We start from the raw sequence: 25,419 nt of genomic DNA, 5'->3' as shown, positions 1-25,419 counted from the left end.
TCTGAAAAGAGAGGTGTGCTGTGATTGGCCAGCTATCCAGTGCGTTGTGATTGGCCGAATTCCTCAAGCGTGTGACGGAAATGTTACGTCCCTCACCATATTGTGATGCCTGCGGCAACCACATGTGACGACCCCGGGCTGGACTCCGCTTCGTCCACGGTGAAAGCCGATCCAGCGATCAGCAGCGCGAAGTTGATGTATTCCCTCATCGACCAGCACGGATCAGCTCCAGGCATGACGAAGCAGATATCGTCCTCTTTTGGAAGACCAAACAAAGTAGTTACGCTTTCACAACGAAACACACAGCGCCTTCACGACATGGCAGCGGCGGCGGCAACAACAATACTACAGCGAGAATAAAAGTTATGCCTTCTTTCTTTGCGTGAACATTTGGTCGGCATTATGCAAATCTTCCCACATCGTGACGTAGACATGTGGGGGTGTGTTAGAACGAGCCGTTTTAGGTAGACGTGGCTGACTCTTAACTTTTATAAAGAATATCTCTTTGGATGTGAGACTTTAGTCTTTGCAACTTTACAGATCTTCTTTATGCACCAAGAGCTTGTAACACTCCAAAGAGAAAGGAAACATTGAAATCGCATCATATGACCCCTTTAAAAACTTTCTTTTTTTTAATGCGAAAGTTAAGGGAACATTCCATTTTATCATTTTGCAAACATTATGGGAACACATTCTACACATTCTTAAATAGGTAACATTTGAAAAATGTTAAACGAACATGCAGCTAAAATGTTTCAGAAAAAACGTTCCGTGGACGATGTAGGCTATATATATATATCTTCTTCTTTTTTTGTGCTAACATTTTGAGAACATTATTAAAGAACAACTTTGAATAAACGTTCTGTTAACGTTACTGAAAGAATGTTTATTCAGAAGTTTGAGAGGAACCTTCCCAAAACGTTCTGAGAACGTTCCCTGTTAGTTGGGTTTCTAGGAGATAGGCTAGATGCGTCTTACTGAGTATCTTTACATTTCATAAGGTTGAACAATCCGATAGTAAAATCCTTTGTGGGAAACTTACGGTAAATTTGTTCATATAATTATTGATCTTCGTGGTTTTGCGCGAAACATTCTAAAAGCGTAACGTCAACGTGATTTAGGCTATAGTGTAGCCTATAATTAAAGACAATGATATCGGAGGACAAAATTCGGTAGGCTACACAACCTTTTTTGATTGATAATTCACACTATATACAGGCAAGAAGGTGAACCCCGAATATGAACGCAACACAAAAAAGATAACGTTAACCGTTTCCCACATTAAAACAAAACCATTATAATGAAAAGGCTTAACGTTGAAGGACCATAAGCGCCTTTATATTCTGGGTTCATCTGTTTGCCTGCATGCTGTAGCATACCTATCGTCAACTAAGTAGCCTATACTGAATTTGGGTTTCACTTATCTTAATACTTTAAGCCACGTTAAGCGTTTTCTTAATAATGATTTTTAAGGGAAACGCTTAACTTTAGGCATTGCGTTATATCTGCTTGCCATGCCTGCATATACTCATTGTCAGTAATAGCTTACTGATTTCAGTGCTCCTTTCACGGTCTTTGTGCATTAATTGCACCTTCTCACATTATCTGCGTTGATTGTGGGTGAAAATCAGCGGAATTATGTCGATATGATTTTAATTTGGTAAGTACATCGAATAAACCAAAACACGGATCACAGCAGCACGCAAGCGGTAGAACGGTAAATGAGGGGCGCTGGAATTCCCTGGAAATCTGCGGAACTTTCTGTGGAATTCTGTTGGCGCATATTCCGGGAAGGACTAATTATGAGTGTTATTGGGCGCATTTCTCGGAAAACACTATTTAAGTACTCTCATTATGTTCTAGGTGTATGTGCATGTGTAGATCACGTTACTATATACAGGGCTTTACATCATACTACTCAGCAATGACCCGATATTCTCGTGTATCTCAAAAGTGACTCATCGCTCTAATACGTCTTTATCGCTCAGAGAGAGACCACCTTTTCCCGTCTTTCATTTCCATTTCTTGGCAAAAACAGTCGCGCTCCTTCCTCAGCGCGCGCGAACTCTCGTGGCGAATCGTGCTCGGTGCAGAGCTAAAGGGACGAACGGAGTTTGGCAAGCCATTTTAACAGTGCCGTAGCTGGGGTTTGAGGGCCCCGGTGCAGGTTGTACCCGTGGGCCCTGTTTGAAATTGTATAAATGGAACAAATATACAAATTAAGTTTTTTCAAGTTTGTAGGTGTCCAGGTACTGAAACTGAAAAATCAAATGTAGCATTGCGTAGTCTTCACTGTATAAATTAAATATAAATTAATTCTTGTTAAAACTACAAAGTAATTCAGTAAAGAGCAATGAGTTATTTTCTCCCATTTAATTTCTTGGATTAACATTAAGGACACTGAATGCAGCTAGTAAATTAGGCGCGGTCACTTTAAGAGACAATACATCCAATATAATGATACACATTCGATTTCTTTCTCAACTGTTTACTTTCACTTAAGACATAACCGACCATTTTTTCGAGGATACTCGCAAAGACAGGTATTGTGACAATTTTGTATGCATGTGTCGTTTCAAGAGCAAGAGCAGACAAAACTCAATTCAGTGCTCAAGGACTGTGAGACGCGGCTCTCTGCGTGAGCACAGAACAGCGTGCGGGTGCTGAATTAAGCTTTTCATGTCTTTTTGTGTTTGTATGTTTAAACTGGTGAGGTGTATATGTTTGTTCAGGCACAGGTGGAAGCGAAAAAGAGCTTGGTTCGGTGTTGCTGTCCATGAGACTGTGAGACTCTGTGTGCACCGAACTCGGCACACGAACACTCAGTTGAATTTTTCCGCGTCTTGTGTTTGAATGCTTTAAACTGTTTTGAATGTTTAAATTGGCAAGGCTTAAAACACGTGCAAATGATAAGCTTTAGTGACGACGCGCAGGCCGTCTTTTTATGCAGGCCTCCGGCAGTCGGTTAAAATCGCCGGGGGGGGGGGCGCCGTGGGCCCCTATAATCGTCACCACCTTTCACTCCACCAGCGACGGCCCTGCATTTTAACATTCTTTCTTTAAAACAAACTAGTATTTATTCTACTTATTTTTGATTGCAAGTTAAATTAATATCTAATGTAGGCTAAGTCGTTTTATTATACTGATCCATATCAGGAATCTCAATCATTACTTATTTCAAATTGATATTGTTCATCTTTACCAAAACAATTGAGTAAGTTGGATGCAATTAAAACTTTAATTGCTCTTTTTATTCCCTTCAGAGACCAGCTCTTAGTGATGACGATTTGGTGCATTTCTTTGGTGAAATACATGTTTGTGTATGTTTTATTTAATCTATAAAATCGTTATTGTGATATAAATAATTTTATGCAAAGCTAAATGGACACAATGTCAGTCATCTAAACTAGTCTCGCATCAGTCTTTTCGCATGGAGGAAACGTCTGATGTTGAGCTTAAAAGAAATGTTTTTATTTATCTTTTTTTTCCCCCAAAACTTACTTTACCTTAACTTATGGGTCTACTCAGTTTTATTTGTCATGATACCAAATGTAATTACTTAGATCTACTTATTTTTTTTACTTAAATTTACTCAGTTCCTACGGTATATTACAATTGATTTCACTGCTTTAAAAATTACTCAGTATTTTTAAGTGTAAAAAAAAATGTAAGTGCCAAATAGTAGAATTATTAGTGTGTATACCAGTTGTTGCTACTATCTATACTAGTCAACATTGGATCAAAACCTTTCATCAAAGTTCATCCTTTCATCCTAAAACCAAAATGTGTTCTTGTTTTAGGACAACTTTGATTAACTTTTTTGATCCACTTCAAATGTTGACTACTGTAGTAATTTTTTTATTGAACTATAAATCATCAAGTCTACACATAAAAACTAGTGAAGAACTAGTATCCATCTAATAACAACTGCAATATTACTGGTAACTAGAGAAATATAATGTTAACCAATTAACATGTACTAACTAGTGACACTAAAAAAGGAGACTAGCCACCATTACACTACTAACTAGTAAATACAAATGTAACAATAACAGACACTCTTTAAAAGAATACATGTAAACACGGCTTGCCATAGACGGAGAAGTGGGTGAGCGCGAGCGCGTGCACGCGCCAAGCCAAGCCAGTGCGTGCATGTGTCGCAGATTTTAAAACTCAGAGAGAGCTGGAACAGCGGCGGACCCGAGGGTGCACCAAGAGTACCGGCGGCTTTAAATCCTAAAAGAAAAACACTCTTAAGAGTTTACGCAGAATAGTTAAGCGACATTTCATCACCTGAAGAGTTTTCAGATAAGAAACTCTGTTTGCTGCACTGGATGATCTCATGAACATGGAGCTGTCATCAATAGGAGAGCAAGTGTTTGCTGTGGAGTCAATAACGAAGAAGAGAATAAGAAAGGTAAGGACGTTGCTGGTGCTGCATATAAAATGCACTTCGGTCAGTTGCTTTGATGAAATATATTTTGCACACACAGTTTACTTTCTGTTTTGAAATGATTATTACCTCCGAAGTCCGCACAGCTTTCTTCTGTTGCCAGTTCAGGAATGACTCACGGGTGAATCATACCTAAGCTTGCGTAACATTTCGGAACTTTTTTCGTTGCGTGGCTCTTCGTGTGCAAACCACTGCGGTGACTTGTATGTTATTGTCTGAAGTTTGTGAATTTGTCTAAGGTCTGGCGCTTGAATCGCGAGCGCTAGAGATTGGGGGGGGGGTCGTCACCATCGCGCAGTTTATTTGTACGCGCGCAGGGTCAAGGATGATGCGTGTAACATCCGCGCAGTTGTCAAAATAATCGGACCAGTTAAGACCTATGGTTAAGACCAACGGCAGCATAGACAAGATTAAAGATGTTTAAATAGCGATAAATAAAATAGGTCGTTTATTAATAGAGCACCCACGAGCAAGTATCTATCTGGTAGGTGTTTGTGTTATTTATTTATTATGTTGTCTGTGGTATAAACTTACAGCCAGATGTACACTAATAGCTAGAGATGCTGATGATGACTAACGCTGCATGTGCACGCGGGTTTCGTTTCGTGCGCTCGAGCATGGGGGGGGGGGCCTTCACAGCTCCACACGTTGCACAAAACGAGTTGTTTACGCGTTTCCATGGCCCCACCTATTTCCATCCCATATGAATGTTCCTGAAACTCGCCGGGTTTTGTTTCGTAATGGAACTCGCGAGCTCACTCTCTATGACATCACGCGAACGCAGCGCCGCTTCCCTCCTGCATAATCTGTGATGTCAAAACACTACCCAGCTCCACACGTTGCACAAAACGAGTTGTTTACGCGTTTCCATGGCCCCACCTATTTCCATCCCATGAATGTTCCTGAAACTCGCCGGGTTTTGTTTCGTAATGGAACTCGCGAGCTCACTCTCTATGACATCACGCGAACGCAGCGCCGCTTCCCTCCTGCATAATCTGTGATGTCAAAACACTACTGAGCGCTGACATCTTAAAGAGACAGGCTTGCTTTTTCAAAAGCTGTGGGATGTCTTGTATCGTGGGTTTGCTGAGGATTGAATGGTGACGTATGTCACGTATAAAAGTGAAAGTGACTTCTTTTATTTCTTTCACTTTCTCATTTCAGGGAAATGTGGAGTATCTGCTAAAGTGGCAAGGATGGCCGCCTAAGTAAGTTCTCATGTAAGATTGGACAGTAATTGTATCAAAGACAAAATACGGCCTACAACAAGGACACAATATGTGGGTGAATCCCACAAAAGCATGTTAAGGTCGCGTTTCACCAGCCCCCCCAAAAAGATTAGGTTAAACATGAGAAAATTAGATATTGGATGAAAACACAGCATCATATTATTATTTTCGCTCATGTCATGTATTTTATGGCTGAATCTCACAAAACTTGTTAAGATCATGTCCTGATCATATTTAATTGATATCAAAGAAAAAAACAACAAATTGTATTCTGCATGAAGATAATGAGCCCTAATTTTAGGAACATAAAGATGATGTGCGATGCAACATTACTTTACTAACAATTCCCATTGTTGTTATTTATATATTTATTTAATACAATGTTTGATTGTTTGTTTATTAATTGGCATAACATTAAATACTGTCATTATATATATATACTTTACATTATTATTGTTTTTCACTATTACAGTAATGAGATCTAGATTTTTTCCCAATTAAGACAAATGAGACTTAAATATTGTGGAAATGTTGCAATGCTTATTTCTTTTGATTTTGGGATGAAATATGAGCCAGGTATATTCTTGACAGGTTTTAATCAAATTCACCAAAAGAGAAGACAATGTGGTGCTCTGTTAAAAATATTAATACGTTTTTTTTTTTCAGCTTATTGGTTTTCAAACAAAAAGTAGCTCTGAACTATTTGAAGAAAATGTATAAACCGAAAATTACTGTAGATTGTAAATTTGAATTCCGGGGCAAAAAATGATCTGAGCTTGAAACTCTTTTAGCCATGTGCTGCTCCAATGATCTGTTTGGGACTGTCTGTGTGACTGTCAGGTACAGCACCTGGGAACCAGAGGACAACATATTGGACCCTCGTCTTGTCCTCGCCTATGAAGAAAAGTAAGTCACACTCGGGGAACCTTCGGTTACTGGTGGGGAGATGAATAAGCTGGAGGCAACGGGTTGATCTTTCCTTTCCATCTCCCAATTCCTTTGCATATCTCTCTCTTTCTAACAGAGAGGAGAAGGAAAGAGCTCTGGCTTATAAGAGGAAAGGCTTGAGACCCCGTCAAGTTATTCTGCGGGTATGAGTTATCTCTTCACTATTTTGATGTCCAGTATGAAACTTAATTGATTATGATGATTTTCTTTACTGTAATGCACAAACTCTGCATTATTTTCCCTAAGACAATATTTGAAGCCTCATCCAGCTGTTGTGTTATGAGTATGCAGCTTCTGTAACAATAAGTACCGAGGCCAAAGATTTTATATCGATTCATAGATCATATATCCAACAATCTGATACGCATAATAAAAGATATCTGATGGACTAAAATGTCCCAGGATCTGAACTTAGCATCCACAGGGTACTGTACTTGACTTGCTGACATGGTTCAGAACAGTTCTCTGTAAGTGCATCAATGGAGCAATCTAGATGGCAAGATAATGTACCGCAGAAGTTGTGAAGACACTCCAGTATTTCAGAAAGAGCAATCTAACCTAGCCAGTATATGTGACATCTGATAAACACTGCATAATCTCAACTTTCCAACAGAACCTCTACGCAATGGACCTGCGAAGTAAACACAAGGTTCTAGGTAAACCCACCCAGAGAATCCGCCTGTCACTCACCCGCTCCATGGGGACAGAAATAGACCAGAATGGGCGGCGCTGCCAGCGCATAGAGAAACGCAAGAACAGCCAGTGCAGGTCCAAACTCATGAATGGCATCAAACCATTCCAACAACCAAGAAGACATCCACGTCTTCCAAAAGACTCAGAGAAAGAGTGGGATGGAGACGAGGAAGATGAGCAGAAGAAAAAGGTGAAGAAGATGAGAACAAACGAAGAAAACACAACAGAAGTGCACCAGGACATTCCAAGTGGTAGGTGTTGTGTGGCATCAATGCGACAACTGTTGCTAAGATACTCTGCGAATAACATATTCAGGGGTCATGAGGGCCATTATGAAAAATCGTGCCAGATATTTCTGAATCACTGTGACAACTGGCCAACACGTGTTTAATGTGACTGAGAAATACTCAGCTGTGAAAATTCTCCCAAAAATGACAATGTAGCATGTCATTCCAATGATACTTTGTCCTCTGCAAAACGCTATAAGTAGTTTTGTTTTAGTAACTCTTTCATACAATGAAAGTGAATGACTATCAAACATAAAAACTGGACCAAAAACACAAATGCATCCCATACGAAGTTTGCCAAAAATCTAAAGACTTCTGAAGCCATTTCACCTTTTGTGTGAGGAATGACTCATTTAAATAGTTGAAAATCTATTTAACCCTCAATTATAGCACTCAAATCTCATTCAAGTACATTTAAACTTGCCATTTTAATACATTTAGTTGTCATTTTTGATGTCAGAGATGTTGAACATTGGTTCTTACGTTTTGCGATTGATCGTCATTGATGTAAAACCAAACGTGACGTGAGATTTTCAGAGCTGTGTTTCCCAAAATCATCATAAGCCCAAGTAGATTGTGGAGACCATTGGTGCCAATGGTTTCTACAATCTACTTGGGCTTACGATGCGTTTGGGAAACGCAGCCCAGGTCGATTTGCTTGTCATTTTATAAAATACATTCACAAAGTAGCCTATACAACTCATGCGATTCCAATTCTTTTGAAGTTACACAGTAGAAACAAAGTGATATTTATAGTTATTCACCAAAATCTTCCTTTCTGCTGTAGCTTTTTGAAGGTCCTTTTGCTTTCGAGTACATTCAAACTTGCTTTTAAATATGCATCACAGCAGGTTTTAAGTCAGTGAAGATTATTGAGGCTAAAAGTTTTTTGACATATCTTGAAGCAAAGTAGTTCATATGTGTTTGGAACGAATTTAAGGTCACTAAATAACTTTCCGTTTTAGTTGAACAATTTCCTTGAACGTTCTGTCGTTTTCCGTCAGGTCAAGAGATGTCGGAGGGGTACAACTCTTCGGCAGAACATGAAGCTGTAATCACTATCAAGGAAACTGAGAACTGCTCTTCCATTTTTGACCATGCCGAGAAGCCAAGAGAGGATACAGGTCCAGTTTTAGGAGCAACAGTAAACAGTACAATCACCAACACACAAGAGAACGAGCCAGTTACAAACACTGCAGGGGATGAGGACTCTGACACTGACCAATCACTACACAACAGCACCAAGTCAGGAGCCGAGCAAGGTGTGTTTGACAAAGTACCGAACAGACCTTTGGTTATCGAGGTACATTCAAGCGCTAAATGTAGACAGGACAAGGTAAGTGAAAGGGGCGAGCTAGACAGGTCAGAGGCCAAAGAAAAGGAAGGGATGGATGCTGTTGTTACAGCAGAATGCACAACAACACTACAGGTCCCAATTGACCAGTTGCATACTCCCACCACCACCGCAGTGCATCCTGGGAAAGTCATTGTGACTCAGGGAAAAAAAAGTATTAAGTCCAGTTTGTGTTTCCTTTGTACAGTACAAAATATTCAAATAAAACTCCCAAAGTTCAGAGCAAAGAAAATTGTGGAAGTGGAGGAAAAGTAGGAGTGGTACTGAAGGAGGATGAAAACGGTCAAATCAGTGGCTCGCCTCTCCTTCTCCATCGTTTCACTGCTCCATACAGTTCATATGTGAAACTCTGCTCAATATGATATTGGCGAGAGCAGAACAACTCTGGCACCACATCCAATACACACACACACACACACATATATACACAAAACTTTCAGCCAACCAGTACAGACACCTCCACTATCCAGTAAGTCTTATAAGGAGTGCACAAACATTCTGAGGGTGGGTGTGTGCGTCTTAAGAACTTGTCCTGTTGCAAAAGAAGTGAAGTCCAATGGAATTTCCAAAATGGCATGAAATGAGATCCATTGGGCAGCGGAGCGCACACCAAACCCGATCCCCCAACACTGTAATTTATATTATACTAAATAACCTAAATCTCCAGCTGAAGTAAAGGAATATCTCCCCATTTTAATAGGTATTAACAAAAATATATTCTATGTGAACTGTAGCAGTCTCTGGGAACACACATGAACAAAATCCATTATGACAACAAATGAAAAAGCTAGAATAAATAAAATGCAAAACTCAACATTTACAAGGAAGATATGCATGATGTTCCGATAATTATAATAATATAGGCATCACAAGGTTTGAAATGTTCCATATGACTCCGTTAAACACATAACAGAGACTGGTACGTGGTGAAACAATACATAAAAAAAGTCCTTAATCATTTGCGCTTTCATTTTATACCACTTTTAAAATCTTAAAAAATATCTCTTGAAAAAGGAAAAGTACTCCCCTGGACCTGACGTTGAAAATATTACTTGTGGTTTGTTCTCTGAGGCTGAGAAACAATCCTCTCTTTGTACACAACTGGCAAAGGAAAAAGAAAAAAAAACACACCCCCGATACTTATTTGCCATCTCTCTAGGCGGGTCCATTTTCAAAGCATTTATGATGAAAAACACTAAACTCATCCTTGTAGTATAAAAAAAAAATCTAACACTGTCTCTGGTGAGGTTTTGTGAATTCCATAATAGCTATATGATGTCTAAAGTGTTATTCCTGTTAATGGCAAGGTCCTGGCCACTAGGGGGCAGCATATCATTAGCTCCAGGTCCGCGGAGTCCTGCCAAGCCACTGAGCTGAGACAGCATGGCGTTCTGATCTGCACCAAATCCACTTGGGTCCTTAGAGTTGTGCTGTGGCTGTTGGGGAGGTGGAGGAGGTGGAGCCATGCCTGAGTGATGCTGCTGAAGGTGGCTAGGATGCGGAGAACCCGTTTGGGTCTGAGGAGAGATGTGGTGGGGTGAGGGCTGTGGTTGCAGGCGCGGGGATGGACTTGAGTGAGGTGGCTGGGACTGGGGTCGCGGGGAGGGCTGGGGGGAACAGACCTGGTTGCTGAGGGTAGATGGGAGCTGTTGGCCCTGCAAGTGGGGCGATTGAGACATCTGATGCTGCTGCGGGCTCATGGGGTTGTTCTGCTGTGCCAGCGAGGTGCCACTGAGATGTTGCTGCTGTTGAAGGATACACTGATGCAAGGCCTGTTGCAATAATGCCTGTGATGTCTGAAGACTGGGGCCTCCTTGCGTGGGCTGTGGACCTCCTCCGTGCCCCACATCGGGACCTTGCGATGCCGCATTCTGCTGCTGTTGCATCTGTTGCTGGTGTTGCTGTGCAAGCCTCTGTTGCAAGGCAGCTGCAGCTTGCGGTTGCGCAGGGTTGCCTGGAAAACTCTGCTGCTGGCCAGGTTGCACACCTTGTAGCGGTTGACCACCTGGCGGGACTTGCATGTTACCCTGCTGACCCATGTAAACTTGCTGCTGTTGAAATGCTGCGTGATTACTTATTTGTTGCTGCTGCTGCTGCTGTTGTTGTTGTTGTTGTTGTTGTTGTTGCTGCTGAAACTGTAGTTGCTGTTGCCTTCTCATGACCAGATCTCTAAACTGTGGATTCATGTTGGCCATGTTTGTAACCCCCTGACCCTGAATTCCTTGCTGTTGTTGTTGCTGCTGCAAGGCAGCAACTTGCTGCTGCTGCTGTTGTTGTTGTTGTTGTTGTTGCTGCTGAAACTGTAGTTGCTGTTGCCTTCTCATGACCAGATCTCTAAACTGTGGATTCATGTTGGCCATGTTTGTAACCCCCTGACCCTGAATTCCTTGCTGTTGTTGTTGCTGCTGCAAGGCAGCAGCTTGCTGCTGCTGCAAGGCAGCAGCTTGCTGCTGCTGCAAGGCAGCAACTTGCTGCTGCTGCTGTTGCAGCTGCTGATGTTGCAGCTGCTGCTGCTGCTGCAATAGCGGCCGCTGTTGCATTTGCTGCTGCTGTTGGAGCTGAGGAAGTTGAGTCTGCATGTTAACACCCTGTCCAAGGTGCATGCCAGGCTGGGACACCCCAGTACTGACACCCACTGGCTGGCCTCCCATAGGTCCTGGCCCACCCTGTGGTACAGCGGGGCCACCAGTACCTACTTTATACTTGTGAACCCGCTGCTTGATAAATGCTGCCATTAGTTGTGGGTTAGACCGAAGAATATTGAGGACTTGCTGCTGCTGTAGAGGAGAGCTTGGAGATCGCAGGGTCCGCAAAAGATCCTGCAGGGCTCCCTGAGGCAGATTGCCAGCTGCTGCCCCACTTGCTACGCCACTCTGCAGACTAGCCTGCACCATACTCATCAAGGCGTTTCGATTCAGCATTTGGGGTGCTTGCTGTTGTTGCATTTGTTGTGATTGTTGCTGTTGTGGTTGTTGCGGTTGCTGCTGCTGCTGCTGCGGAGGGGGCTGCATTGCGACCATTCCCGGTTGAGCCATCATGGCAGGTCTCTGCTGGGTTGGCATACCCTTCCCCGGCCACTGTTGCTGCTGAAGCTGAAGTGGTGGGTTCATTCTCGGCTGCTGTAGATGCATTTGGGGTGGCATTTGGCCTTGCACAACTGTCTGTTGGGGTTGCTGCTGCAGCTGCATGGGCCCAGCTCCGACCATCATTCCCTGAGATCCTTGCTGCTGCTCCATCTGCACTCTGTTCGCTGATGCTTGTGCCTGCGAGGCTATTCCTTGTGGCCCTACCATGCCAATCCCAGGGTGGGCTACTCCCATCTGTCCCTGTGGCTGCTGATGGTGCTGCGGCATCATGCCAGCTTGCGCAGCCTGCCTTTGTAGCATCTGAACCTGTGCCATCTTTCGCTGTGCATCTGCCACTTGCTGGATCTTCATGGCTATCTCCACAGCTGCAGGTGGAGGACCTGAAAGTTGCTGTTGCTGGGACATAGGTGCTGTGCCTGGATTGCTGGGGAGTTGAGGAGGAGTTGCAGGACCAAGGCTTGGCTTACCCTGCGACTGTGGATTTGGGGAAGGGCCTGTGGAATGGGGACCATATTGATTGTGTGGATGCGAGAGTTGTCCCACAGGTTGTTGAGGAACCATTTGTTGCTGCGGTGAGGTCATCATTCCGCCTGCACCTGGCATCTGCTGAAACTGGTGGTGGACGGGATGCTGAGGCGGCTGCTGGGGAGCTCCAGGTGGGACTCCACCCACACCAGGCTGGGGCAGAGACGTATGGTTGGGTGTCAGCTGTGTGGGCGTCTGAGGGGTTGCAGGTTGCGTACCGACCGAAGTAGGTGTGCTAGGACCTGTGGCTCCATTATTGCCGGGGGATGGAAGACCTCCAGGAGGCCCACCACCACATGGTGGTGGCTGCCCTGCTCGTTGCATGGTGGCCATACGTCTACGCAGCATTTGCGCTTGTTGAAGCCTGTGTTGCAGCTGCTGCTGACGAAGCTTGTGCTTGATGTTGAGACAGAAGGGCACAGGACACTTGTTTTCCTGGCAGTGCTTAGCATGATAGCAACATAGTGCAATGAGTTGCTTGCAGATGGGACAGCCACCATTGGTCTTGCGTTTGCAGCCCTTGGTATGTTGCACTACTCTCTTCATCTTCTGGCAAGATGGCAAAGAGCAATTAGCATTGCGACACTGGCATGCATGCACCAGTGACTGGATGCAGCGTTGGATGCTTAGACGACGCGAGTCACCAGGGTTCTGTGTGGCGGCTGCAGCTTGGTTGTTGCTCTCGTCATCAAGACCCAGTCCAAGTTTATCCATCTTGTGCTCATGGCCCTTAATGTTGTAGCAAGTGATGCAGAGATCATAATCCTACAAAAAAAGAGAGAAGGGGGCGTTTCAAAAGTTGCTTAGCGTTTTATCTAAAAAAACATGCACCACAATACAGCATTTTTAGAAACCCTCTTCAAAGACATGCCAAGTATCATACATCCCACATGGCATTTCTTACCTCACAAACAGTGCAGTGAAAGCGTGTCTCAACGTGGTGCTTGCATTCATTGCACGTGTAGACAAAGCGGTCCTGGCTCTGATTGTGCAGTTCTACTAACATACACATGGAGCTCCATTTGGCCCGCCTCAGCGAGCTGAATTCAAGGTGCTTGTCTCGTGCAAGCGTTAGGAAAGCATCTCGTCCATCCATCAGATCGCAGGCCATCAGGGGGTCATAGTCCAAAATGGGTGGAAGGGAATTGACAGAAGGGCCAGCAATGAGACGGATGACAAAGAAAACCTTGAAATTAAGCAGAGTGTTGACATTTGTGAGTTCAGTCCATACGTGTAAATGACAAATGCTTCAAATGTTTTTGGGAGCTACATACCTCTTTGTGTTTCTCCATAGTAGCATAGAGTTTCTGGGATAGATCATTTGAGACATTTGGCATGCCCGGTTTCTTTTTATTGGCTCGGCTCAAGCTGCTCTTGTTCTTGCTAGTCTTCTTGCTGTTCTTTTTTTTGGCATTCTTGCTGTCACCATTGGTAGCCTAGACAGTCAAAAAACATTGCTCTTAAGCATTACGTTATAATAATTAGGTTTTAAGAGTACATATTAAAGCAGCTGCACTAGAATTAATTTTACCATCAAGTCAGAAACAAGAAAGCACAGTAGCTGTCTAAAAGCACAAAGGATGTGTTCAGTTTTTCTAGAAGCACTTTTTAAAGTTACTTAGCTTACACAACAAATGTTTTCCTTTGGCACTTGAGTATGTTTTTCCTCCAGTACAAAATGGTTACAAATCTGAGTCAATCACTCACGTCAATGCTCTCACTAGAGGTGTTGTTTTCCTCTCTCTTCCGTTCTTCCTCCTCCTGTTCCAGCTCTTTAATGCTCTCCTCCAACACATTAGGCCAGAAATCACCCTCAAAATATGGGAGCTCCTTCGCACTGGTCAGACGATCCTCTGTTGCCTGCTTAAAAATGTCCTGGGTGAGGAGAAACATGCAATAGTTAGCGAAGTATTTCAAATAGATAACACATTGCGGTCAACAAGCCAAACAAGGGAAAAGACTATAGTGCAGTATGCTGATTATTGTCAGCCGAAGTACAGCTGTCACAGTACCTTGTAGTCGTGTATAATTCTCTCAGCTACTGCTTTGTCAAGCATCTTCTTGTACCATTCTTGTAGGCGTTTAGGTTTGGGAATCTTCTGATCCGATGGATGGCAGTGGAAGATGTAGTCGTCACCTTCACTTGGAGGACAAGCCCATATGTGGCCAGTGACAAACCCCATTTTTTTAACATACTCCAAGTATCCAATCAGGATCTCATGATAGACTCCGGTTCTCAGGTGACGGGGTTGGAAAAAGTGCACACTGTCAAGGTAGGAGATGTACACACGTCTGCATGGAGATAGAGAGACAGAGGATATTGCTAAGTTACTTGTGTTTCTCAGACCCTCTTGTAATGTTATCCACATGAGGGAAATTCTGTGTGTGCCTGGAGATGTGTGACTGTCTGTCTTTGTTATTTTTAACCTTTGATTGGGTGGAGGGCAGTCGGAGCCGTATTCTTGCACATGCATTCCAAAGAAGCAGACATCTGTCCCATCAATATCTTCAAATGCAAACAGAGCTTTTGTCCTGTACGGGAATGACTCTGACATTTCTCCGCTATCAACAAACCTGTAAAAAACAGTAAATTCTTTAGCTCTTTTCATGGTATCCATTAAAAATCTCTTTTTCTTCTTTTTTTTTTTTTTTAAAGGAATTTTTTTATTATTTGTACAGTTTCAGAATCAAACCTTAAAATGAACAACATTTCAGAATATTCCAAGAGGGTCTAGCTGCAGCCTTGCACTTGCACTTGCACTCTGACACTTGCGCTTCCGCTAGCGACGTCACTTGCAGTCTTTTATTTTTTTATTTTGTTCTATTTATTGATTACTTTTTGTTTGAATCTCTCAACATTTTACAACAGTAGCCAGGTGGTGAAGACAAGAAAAAAGAAACTAAATTACAATGTCTCTTGCAATCGTCACTTGCACTCTCCGATACCTGCGACGTCACTTGCAATCGACACAAATGGTGCGTGTTGCCAATGGAGACAAGACGCTGTGGTGATTAAACGATTACAACTAATTTTATACTATAACATACAGGGTCCTGCAAGAAAAAGACAAGACCACAAATCCGTCGCCACAGAACAGCAGAATATGAACGCAATGCACAAAGTCTCTCGTTAAGCGTTTTCCTCCTGTAGAAAAACAAACACTTTAACATGGCGTAATGTATTAAGATACATTAAGTTCAATTAAAAGATCAAATTCGATATATAGTTATTTAATGTACTACAAGGCAAGCAGATGGCTATGAACAATGCGCAAACTTTCACTTGTCCTCCCATACAGCAAAACGCTTAATGTGGCATAATAACAGACTATGATAAAGACAATACAGTAGCCTATATGTCTTGTTGTTGACTCAAAGTATATACAGAACAGCAAATATGAACGTGCATTATGAAATGCATTATGTGATTTTAAAAGGATCAACTCCATACAGGCAAGCAGACGAGCCCAGAACGCAATGCGTTAAATTGCACGTTAAACATTTTCCTCCTATAGAAAATTATCATCAATAAAACACGTAATGTAGCTTAATGGACAAAGACAATGATATAAAAGAGCTGTTGACAGTTTATTCTATATGGAAAAACGCTTAACACGAAACTGTGTGTGTTGCATTTATTCTGGGCTCACCTGCTTGCCTGTATATTAGTTATGTATATTAATAATGTAGAGGAGCATATTGAGTTTGGCCTTTTTTGGCTACAAAAAGTAATAAAAAATAGAACAAAATAAAAAATAAAGCCTGCAAGTGACATCGCTAGCGGAAGCGCAAGTGTCAAGAGTGCAAGTTTGAGAGTGCAAGTGCGAGGCTGCAGCCAGACCCTTCTTGAATATTCTGCTCTGTCTCTCACCTGGACTTCATGCCAGGTTTGACCTCCACCACTTTATCAGAGACATGAACCACACGGATGGTGACATCACCAGTTTCTGGATGACTCTGGCGCTTCAGGTACTCGTTCACTCGTGTCTCCAGGAAGTTACCAAGCTTTGTCTGAGGAAGTCCTGGAATAAGGAGAAAGAAATGCAGGGAGTTTAAAATAATGCAACCATAGCAGTTTACAATACATTATGACAATTCATTAACATAAAACAGTGCAACACACCATATTCACTCAAGATCTGACATAAAAAAAATTTATTACACGGCTCTCAGAAATACTTGTTTCTCATCAGTCAAGCATGGAATTCTATGCACAAAAAAATTCAACAAAAGAGATTCTACCCCCCCCCCCCCCCCCCGATTTTAAAGCTCTTAACCACGTACTCTTTGCAGTGTATTTATTCTCCTTCCTTGTTGCACTGGCCTTTTTCAGACAGCCGTCACAAACAAACCTGAACGAAAGGAAGAAATACAGAGCAGGATATTTGGAAACAGAGCATCACATCTCTGGATATGTGGTTAACTTTGCATTTATAGATACAATACGGAATAGTAATAATCAAAAAGTAGTAGTAACAAAGAGCATTAAGTTGTCCTACATCTTCCATATTTACAATTGCCACAAAGCTCTGAAAAACATGGAATGGAAGAATATCTTGTTTTAGCGCTAATATATATATATATATATATATATATATATATATAAAGGGGAAATATATTTATCAAGAACTATAAATAACATTAATACAATGTTTTGTTCATTTTATTGCTTTAAATGCATGAATCGGGATTGTATTTAACAGGAAAAACCTTACATTCATTGACGCTCCATTTTTTAAGCCCTATTTTGCAGTAGAATGTGTCACAAAAGTGTGCTCAAATAAAAGTAGCTCACCCCGACGGCCATATTGTCTCATTGTGCAGAGCGCATATCTGATGCATTTTTCGACCACAATCACCACATTCCAACAGTCTGAGGAGAAAGAACAGAAAACAAAAGGTCAGACGATGACAACAAATCAGCACCTTGATTAAAACTTCAGAACAAACGAACCGAGATGACACATTTGGAGGGAGAAAAGTTAAATGTGAAACATACAGTTCAGGGTCGAGGGTGTCATTCTTTTTCCTTTGAAACTGATCTTTATTGATGGACCTGAGGAGAGAAAACGAGAGACAGAGAAGAGGAAGCCGCCCAATCGAGTGGGTCATGAGAATCACTGAACGAACGCTCTCCGGAGGAATAGCATCACGACAATAACAATGAAGGAGAAGATCAAAACACAAACATTTATACGGTTACTCACGTTTGAGGCTGGGTTGGATCGTCCCCCAGGGATACATTCTCCCCCTGGATTTCGTTGAAACATTTCTCACAGAAGTGGTACCTGTCAGCAAGAAGCCCATATTTGGGTGAACTAGACCGTTCGCCAAGAGCACAGCCAATCACAGTGAGGGCACGTGGAAGCAGCCACCAATCAGGGCAGGGCAGGCCAGGAGACAGGCACACAGGAGAAGGCAGGTTCATCGCCGGGAGTAGCCAATCATGAAGCAGGTTTTTTGTGTGGGCAGATTGATTGATTGCGTGTAAATTTCGGAGCGGATGATTGGTCACATCAAAGCAGGCCAATGCAGACATCACAAGCGTTAAAAAAGGAGGGAGAGAAAGGGAGGGGGGGAGGGCAGAATGAATATTTTAAAAAAAGTGAGAAACAAAACCGTTATGAGGGACAAAGAGCTATGTGTTGAACAGGTGGAGGGGTGGGTCAGATGTAGAAGAAGAAAATTAAACCAAAAGAGAGAGCAGGAAGCCGAGGCAAAAGCGCATACGGTCTCCCTCGCGTCCGCTGAGCTCTAAAACAACCGTGACGCCCAGAGGAGCGAGGGACAACAATGGACTGAGTGAACGAACTGAAGAGAAGAATGAGAACAGGAGCAACAGAGACCCATCATCCTTTCAGGACATTTTAAAGAGGGTCCCAAGATTCGCTACTAAAACAACGTGTGACAGATAAACAGTTAGTACGCCCTGTAGTTGGCAGCATGAATGAAGTCTTAGTCGATTTTGAAATACTGTACTTTTAGTCAGTACACTTTGGGTGAATCTCATAAAACATATCCAGGTCATATTTTACCCCAAAAATAATGTTCCTTGCATAAAGCAAATGAAGGACCACTGATATCTGACATTATCATTTTACAAAATTCTTTATTTAAATGCAGCTTAAAGGCATCACAACATAATAAAAAAAATAAAACAACAACAATATATAACATACATTATATATGGCTGTTTTCACATGGGCTTATATTTTATTACCATGTGTTGTCAATCTTTTTTTTTTTAATACACGTTAATACTAATATTATTATTATAACAAGTGTTGTTATATTGTGACTTGACATGTTTTCTGTAGCCTTTTTATATAACGAAAGTAAGGTTCAGCTTAAGTCTAAGGTTGCCAAAGTTATACAAAAACTTAAGCTTTGCACAACCCACGCCGAAACCTCTGATTCTGGTGAAAGTCTTTGCCACCCTATGCGAATAAGAGTTTTGCTGTTAGGATCTAGGATGATGTAACTCAGAAAACTGGCAATGATTTTCACTAAGGCATTAGAGGAAGAGCACTCGTTAATAAGATCGTTTTGCTTCCTTATTAGCACTTTGTTATTTTGTGCTTGCAGCTACCAACTGAGGTAATCAACACAAATACTTGCCAACACACCTGTTAATTGTAAGTGCACCAACAAAACGTCAAAACACAACTGGAGTCAAAAATGCAGACCCTCTTTAAAATGGCCATTTAAAATCAGAAAAAGAGCAGAGATGTGAAATGTGGTCTATTTTGCCACCGAAAGTCAAATCAACAGGCCTGAAATTCAACAACACCCTGATGTGGGAAATATGTGCTCACAGCAGAACAGCATTTACATTTTTACATAGAACATGAAAACAGAACTCTTAAAAATACTCACCTCAATCTTTTTACATACAAATACACAATGTAAACTAAATCTGAATGTGGCAGACGTAGTGGAGCAGTCTAGTGTCTATTAAAGTGTTCAGAAAACAAACAGCTTTCATAATACTTCATTCTAGCACTGGGCCCGCTTCACAGCAGAGCTTTTAATGCTGCCAGGCAACATGAAACTGATTTTAGGCTGAAATACAAATGATCTACCATAGTGTGACGACATGCCTGATGGGGTCAGGCAATTACCCATCAGGCCACATTCACTATGATATAACTATTCGTATGAATATAATAGCTTGCTTCTGTTTGTATGCATAATATAGACTCAATTTAAGTCTCTTTGAACTTTCAAGTGGTTATTCTTACTCTTATACGACTGATAACTCTGTATTTTAATGGCTGTACTGCACAGTATTAAGCTATGGGTGCGAGTGACTGTGTAGAGTGGATACAGTGTGTATAATACTGACCTGTTCTGGTAACTGAAGTACGCAGCGTCTCGAGGGATGGTACACAGCTGTTTGCCATAGCAGCACAGAGTTTGAGGAGAAAACTCCAACTGAAAGAAGAAAAATAGGTATAGAGGGATTAAAAGAGAGAGAAAGAGAGGAAGAGGAGAGTGGGGTAGCAATATCCCATTAGGTTTAGCAAGAAACCACAATCTACTTCATAATGTGCCAAACACTACAACTTAACTGTGGTAAAAACACTGTAATAAGTGTTTTACTGCTTTTATACATGAAATCAGTAATATGGCAGATGACATTTCTTATTGTTTAATAAAAATAATCTAAAAAAACTACAACAACAACAACAAGTAATAGTAGTAGTTATAATAATACATATTTAGCATACATTTAAGACAAGTATTAACTTGTATTGCTTCCTGAAAGGATTGTTGTTGTTGTAATAATAATAAAACAGTATTAATAATAAATGTTGTATATTAATATTTAATACTAATACGTTTGGTAGTATTTTAATACATATTTAACAAAACATTTAACATACTTGCTGGAATTATTCTTTTTATTAACAGTTCTATTGTTAAATAAGTTTGGTATTATAAGGTAGTACATTATAATTAGAGCTGGGCAAGGTAACGCGTTACTCACACTACATGCATACCGCGCCCGAGCCCAACTGAACCGCGCTCTGGGCCACCTCTGGCCCTAATTGAACCGAGCCCGAGCGTGGAACGGAGCGATCACACTAGTCAAACGAACCAGGCTTTGGGGGTCAAACACGCTTGGGCTCGGTTAAGATTGCCTAGTGCGAGTACACCCTTATTCTCCCCCATCCCGCACACGCACACACACACACACACACACACACGAGTATATACACTCGCCCGCACCCGCACTCGCCCATCAAGTGCTGTCTCGCGCTGCGTTGGGTCCCACGATATGCCTAGTGCGAGTACACCCTTATTCTCCCCCATCCCGCACACGCACACACACACACACACACACACACGAGTATATACACTCGCCCGCACCCGCACTCGCCCATCAAGTGCTGTCTCGCGCTGCGTTGGGTCCCACGATAGTGCAGGTCTCTACTCGGAAGGAGCCTGTTATAATGTTATGATCGAGGCTCTGGACTCTGAGCATACCTTGCTTTTCTGTAACAAACTGTCAAATATTTTCTATAAAAACGAATGCCCTGGCAGTGGCAAATAGCTTTGGTTTTAAATTTAATTTGATTACATTAATGTTTAAGTTGAGATTTACAATAAATATTTTAACGGCTGAATACTGCTGTATAAAAAGCACCTTATTTGTTTAAAGTGTTTGCAAATCAAATGTTATTGCACTTCTGTTCATATAGCAGTACTTTTAAATGAAAAAAAAGTGCGTAATACACTACTTTTGATTTCATTATTGAATTTTGTGCATAATGCGATTAAATCGCAGAAAAATCATGCGATTAATCGCGATTTAGTGCGTAATACACTACTTTTGATTTCATTATTGAATTTTGTGCATAATGCGATTAATCGCAGAAAAATCATGCGATTAATCGCGATTTAAAAAAAAAATTTAATCGTTGCCCCGCACTAATTATAATTCATCTTAAGAAGTAGGAGTATTTAACACATTTAAGGCAGAGGTCCCCAACCACCAGGTCGCGACCCACTACCGGGTCGCAAGAACATTCTGGAAAAAATGTGTATAGATATGACACTCTGTTATTTATGTTAATGATTGTTCTAATTATTCAGTATTTTCTTTGTATGCAATTGATATGGAGTAGCAATTTCATGTTAAATAAGTAAATGAAAGATTGCTCCGATTTGTCACATATTAGGAGTTAAACGAACCGCAATTGATCCGTAATACGTATGGATGAGACCCTACCGTTCGGCACGCACTTGATTCGCAGATTAATTTGCCAATTTACACATACAAGCAATTTTAAACCGCAAGAAGAAACAACGAAAGAGAGCTCAATTCGTTACTCATGCGCTGTTCGCGCACACACACACACACACACGAGTATATACACTCGCCCGCACCCGCACTCGCCCATCAAGTGCTGTCTCGCGCTGCGTTGGGTCCCACGATAGTGCAGGTCTCTACTCGGAAGGAGCCTGTTATAATGTTATGATCGAGGCTCTGGACTCTGAGCATACCTTGCTTTTCTGTAACAAACTGTCAAATATTTTCTATAAAAACGAATGCCCTGGCAGTGGCAAATAGCTTTGGTTTTAAATTTAATTTGATTACATTAATGTTTAAGTTGAGATTTACAATAAATATTTTAACGGCTGAATACTGCTGTATAAAAAGCACCTTATTTGTTTAAAGTGTTTGCAAATCAAATGTTATTGCACTTCTGTTCATATAGCAGTACTTTTAAATGAAAAAAAAGTGCGTAATACACTACTTTTGATTTCATTATTGAATTTTGTGCATAATGCGATTAATCGCAGAAAAATCATGCGATTAATCGCGATTTAAAAAAAAAATTTAATCGTTGCCCCGCACTAATTATAATTCATCTTAAGAAGTAGGAGTATTTAACACATTTAAGGCAGAGGTCCCCAACCACCAGGTCGCGACCCACTACCGGGTCGCAAGAACATTCTGGAAAAAATGTGTATAGATATGACACTCTGTTATTTATGTTAATGATTGTTCTAATTATTCAGTATTTTCTTTGTATGCAATTGATATGGAGTAGCAATTTCATGTTAAATAAGTAAATGAAAGATTGCTCCGATTTGTCACATATTAGGAGTTAAACGAACCGCAATTGATCCGTAATACGTATGGATGAGACCCTACCGTTCGGCACACACTTGATTCGCAGATTAATTTGCCAATTTACACATACAAGCAATTTTAAACCGCAAGAAGAAACAACGAAAGAGAGCTCAATTCGTTACTCATGCGCTGTTCTCGCACACAATCAAAGCGCACACAAGCATATAGATGCGTTTCAGACAGCGCATGTATATATATATATATATATATATATATATATAGTTAAATTAGTTTGCCATTATATGGTAGTACATTAAAATTATTCTTAAGTAGTATTTAACATACATTTAGTGTACTAACTATACTGTTTGTTGAAATTGTTATAATAATAATAATAATACTTATATTGTTAAATAAGTATTATACGGTAGTAATTATAATTCTGTCTTAATAATATGTATCTAAACATACTTTTAAGGCACTCACTATATTGTTTGCTGAAATTATTGTTATAATATAGATAGTTAAATATTATTAAATAAGTTGTGTAGTAGTATAGTAGTATATTTTGGTTACTTTAAAACCAGTGAAATCTGATGGGTTGAGCTGCATTCCTTTTATAAATCTAAGTAGTAAAGAAAACAAAACCAACAAACACACACGGCTCACCTTCCTTCCACAGCAGTAGCCCAACTCCTGCATGATGGGGTCTATTTCCTGTTCAAACACCTCAGCCAGTTTGGAGCAGTATTTATACACCCGTGATGTCTTCCTGTTATACAGCCAGGCGTTATTGAACATCAGCCACACGTCGTCCACGTACTGCCAGGGCTCCTGGTACTGACCCGTGTCCAGCTTACGCTTGATAGTGGACAAGTCCATGGGGTTTTTCACTATATCAAAGTAGTCCTGGAGAACGGAGTCCAGATCGCAGATGAAGTTCATCAGCAGGTGAAAGGGAGTTGCAGTCGGACAGAGCGAGGGACGGCGGCCCGGTGGGTTGAGAGTCAGGGGGAGAGAAGAGGGTGCAGGGGGACAATGTTGAGCGCTGTAGAAGAGGTTCACGTGCACAAACAGAGAAAAACGTAACAGACTCCCACTGCCTCACTCAATTCTGTACCCTATTTCTCTCCTGTTCTCCCATACACACAAATCTCTGGGCCAGCAGCAATGACGACAGACATCTACTGACGAACTGGGGTGGGCAAAGGTATATGAACATAATATGGTAAGATAGTAGGCTGAATCACATTACAAAATGTCAAGAAATGCCAAGAAAATTATATTTTGCATTTTGAGCTAATTTTTAAGACCTTTAAGGTTTTGCATTGTTTGCTTTAAATTCATGACAATTAAACTTCATTAATGACAATTGACACCCCCCTCCCCAAAATCCTAATGAAATATTACAAAAAATACAATAGTAAGTGTATGTTTGAAAGAATTTGCAGTAATGAATTTATGATTTTAAATAATAACACTTTACAAAGGATTCATTTGTTAACATTAGTTAACCACATTGGTTAAACTAACAATAAAAAAAAACTTTATTGATCTTAATGTTGATTCCAACATTTCCAAATACATTATTAAAATTAAACATTTTATCTATTATATATCTAATAGAGTAATAATATCCATCTAATAGAGCTGAGCTAACATTGACTAACAATGAACAGTTGTATTTTTATTGATTAACATTAACAAAGATTAATAAATACTGTAACAAATGTATTGCTCATTGTTAGTTAATGTACATATATACATATATATATATATATATATATAAAGTGTTACCATAATGATAATGAGTATTATATTTTTTATCATCATCATCATCATCAATATTCTTAATATAAATTTTAAAATTATGAAGATATTAAATGTGCTCAATTGTCACAATGATGCTGCAATGCAAAAAAAAAAAAGTCCTAAAAATAAGCATTATGCAAAATATAATTTATTGTTTTTCTTTTTATTTCGGCATTTCTTCATAATATTCACTTTTTAACCATTATGACTAATTTATTATTATGCTCTGTCATTATTTATAGCTTGGAAACTGTATTTAAAGTGCACCTATTATGCCATTTTTAAGGTTGCTAATATTGTTTTATGAGTCTCCTAAAACAGGTTTACATGCATGCAAGGTAAAAAAACACGTTAGTTTTCTCAAAAAATAGATAGAGAAGATTGTAGAGAGATTGGCTCTGGATTGGTCTACCACGTAGAGCGTGTGTCGGAAACAAAACGTCCATTGCCATGATTGAATGACAGCCCTGGAGACTTGTCAATACATAGAAAAGATGGTATCGATTGTACCTTACCAATTCGAGCCGGAGTCTGATGAAGAAATGGTTGAACTGGCTGATCGACAAGAGACTGATTTGCAAACACGACTGGAGCAGGACTTTTCTCAGTGTTAAGCGTCAAGTGTTAAGTTTGTGGTAATTATAAGATGTGATAAAACAAATTTACTCTCACAGCGTAGGATACAGCGTCTTCTCGACATGATGTTAACCACACGGAAAATTTTACTGTGTTTGTGGGCGGGCAAGTTGGCGACGTAAAACGTGGCAAACCTTATGTAAATGTGTTACTTCGAGAGGTAGAGTTGTAACAGAATAAGATTCGAATTCCTGAAGATTCGTTTAGGCGATTGCGAGACGACTTTTTTTTTTGATAGACAATAACTTTATTTATCGTGCACTGTCGGTTTCACAACTTTGCAGATAGTTTATGTTCACATACAGCTACATG

At 40.7% G+C, this 25,419-nt stretch overlaps 2 protein-coding genes across 2 annotated transcripts in view; one reads left to right on the top strand and one right to left on the bottom strand.

Moving 5' to 3' along the window:
- The first annotated feature begins 4,122 nt into the window (after positions 1–4,122).
- On the top strand, positions 4,123–9,219 carry LOC107583303 (chromo domain-containing protein cec-1-like). The gene is made up of 6 exons (XM_016269481.1): positions 4,123–4,417; positions 5,618–5,661; positions 6,523–6,588; positions 6,707–6,773; positions 7,244–7,574; positions 8,615–9,219. The coding sequence occupies exons 1-6, from the start codon at positions 4,343–4,345 to the stop codon at positions 9,217–9,219; spliced, it is 1,188 nt and encodes a 395-aa protein (XP_016124967.1). The 5' UTR covers positions 4,123–4,342.
- Positions 9,220–9,990: 771 nt separating this feature from the next.
- LOC107583302 (histone acetyltransferase p300-like) overlaps positions 9,991–25,419 on the bottom strand; it is a 39,782-nt gene continuing 24,353 nt past the window's right edge. Inside the window, exons 17-29 of the mRNA XM_016269480.1 lie at positions 23,329–23,762; positions 19,921–20,009; positions 17,780–17,893; positions 17,575–17,655; positions 17,371–17,448; positions 16,860–16,927; positions 16,447–16,597; positions 15,003–15,149; positions 14,588–14,867; positions 14,283–14,450; positions 13,850–14,011; positions 13,480–13,761; positions 9,991–13,340 (exon numbers count right to left, since the gene is read on the bottom strand). Of these exons, the coding sequence (XP_016124966.1) occupies positions 10,233–13,340; positions 13,480–13,761; positions 13,850–14,011; positions 14,283–14,450; positions 14,588–14,867; positions 15,003–15,149; positions 16,447–16,597; positions 16,860–16,927; positions 17,371–17,448; positions 17,575–17,655; positions 17,780–17,893; positions 19,921–20,009; positions 23,329–23,762 (5,162 nt within the window). The 3' untranslated portion in view covers positions 9,991–10,232. The remainder of the gene's footprint in view (positions 13,341–13,479; positions 13,762–13,849; positions 14,012–14,282; positions 14,451–14,587; positions 14,868–15,002; positions 15,150–16,446; positions 16,598–16,859; positions 16,928–17,370; positions 17,449–17,574; positions 17,656–17,779; positions 17,894–19,920; positions 20,010–23,328; positions 23,763–25,419) is intronic.

Source organism: Sinocyclocheilus grahami, unplaced genomic scaffold (assembly GCF_001515645.1).
Source record: "Sinocyclocheilus grahami isolate Dianchi unplaced genomic scaffold, SAMN03320097.WGS_v1.1 scaffold52.1, whole genome shotgun sequence".
Classification (NCBI taxonomy): domain Eukaryota; kingdom Metazoa; phylum Chordata; class Actinopteri; order Cypriniformes; family Cyprinidae; genus Sinocyclocheilus; species Sinocyclocheilus grahami.
This window is presented reverse-complemented; position numbering and strand designations above follow the sequence as displayed.

Excerpts from the sequence above, each read along its gene's own strand:
- LOC107583303 (XM_016269481.1), top strand. The coding sequence starts at position 4,343 with ATGAACATGGAGCTGTCATCAATAGGAGAGCAAGTGTTTGCTGTGGAG. Across the intron at positions 4,418-5,617 it reads CGAAGAAGAGAATAAGAAAG|GGAAATGTGGAGTATCTGCT; the intron begins GTAAGGACGTTG and ends TTCTCATTTCAG. Across the intron at positions 6,589-6,706 it reads GTCCTCGCCTATGAAGAAAA|AGAGGAGAAGGAAAGAGCTC; the intron begins GTAAGTCACACT and ends TCTTTCTAACAG.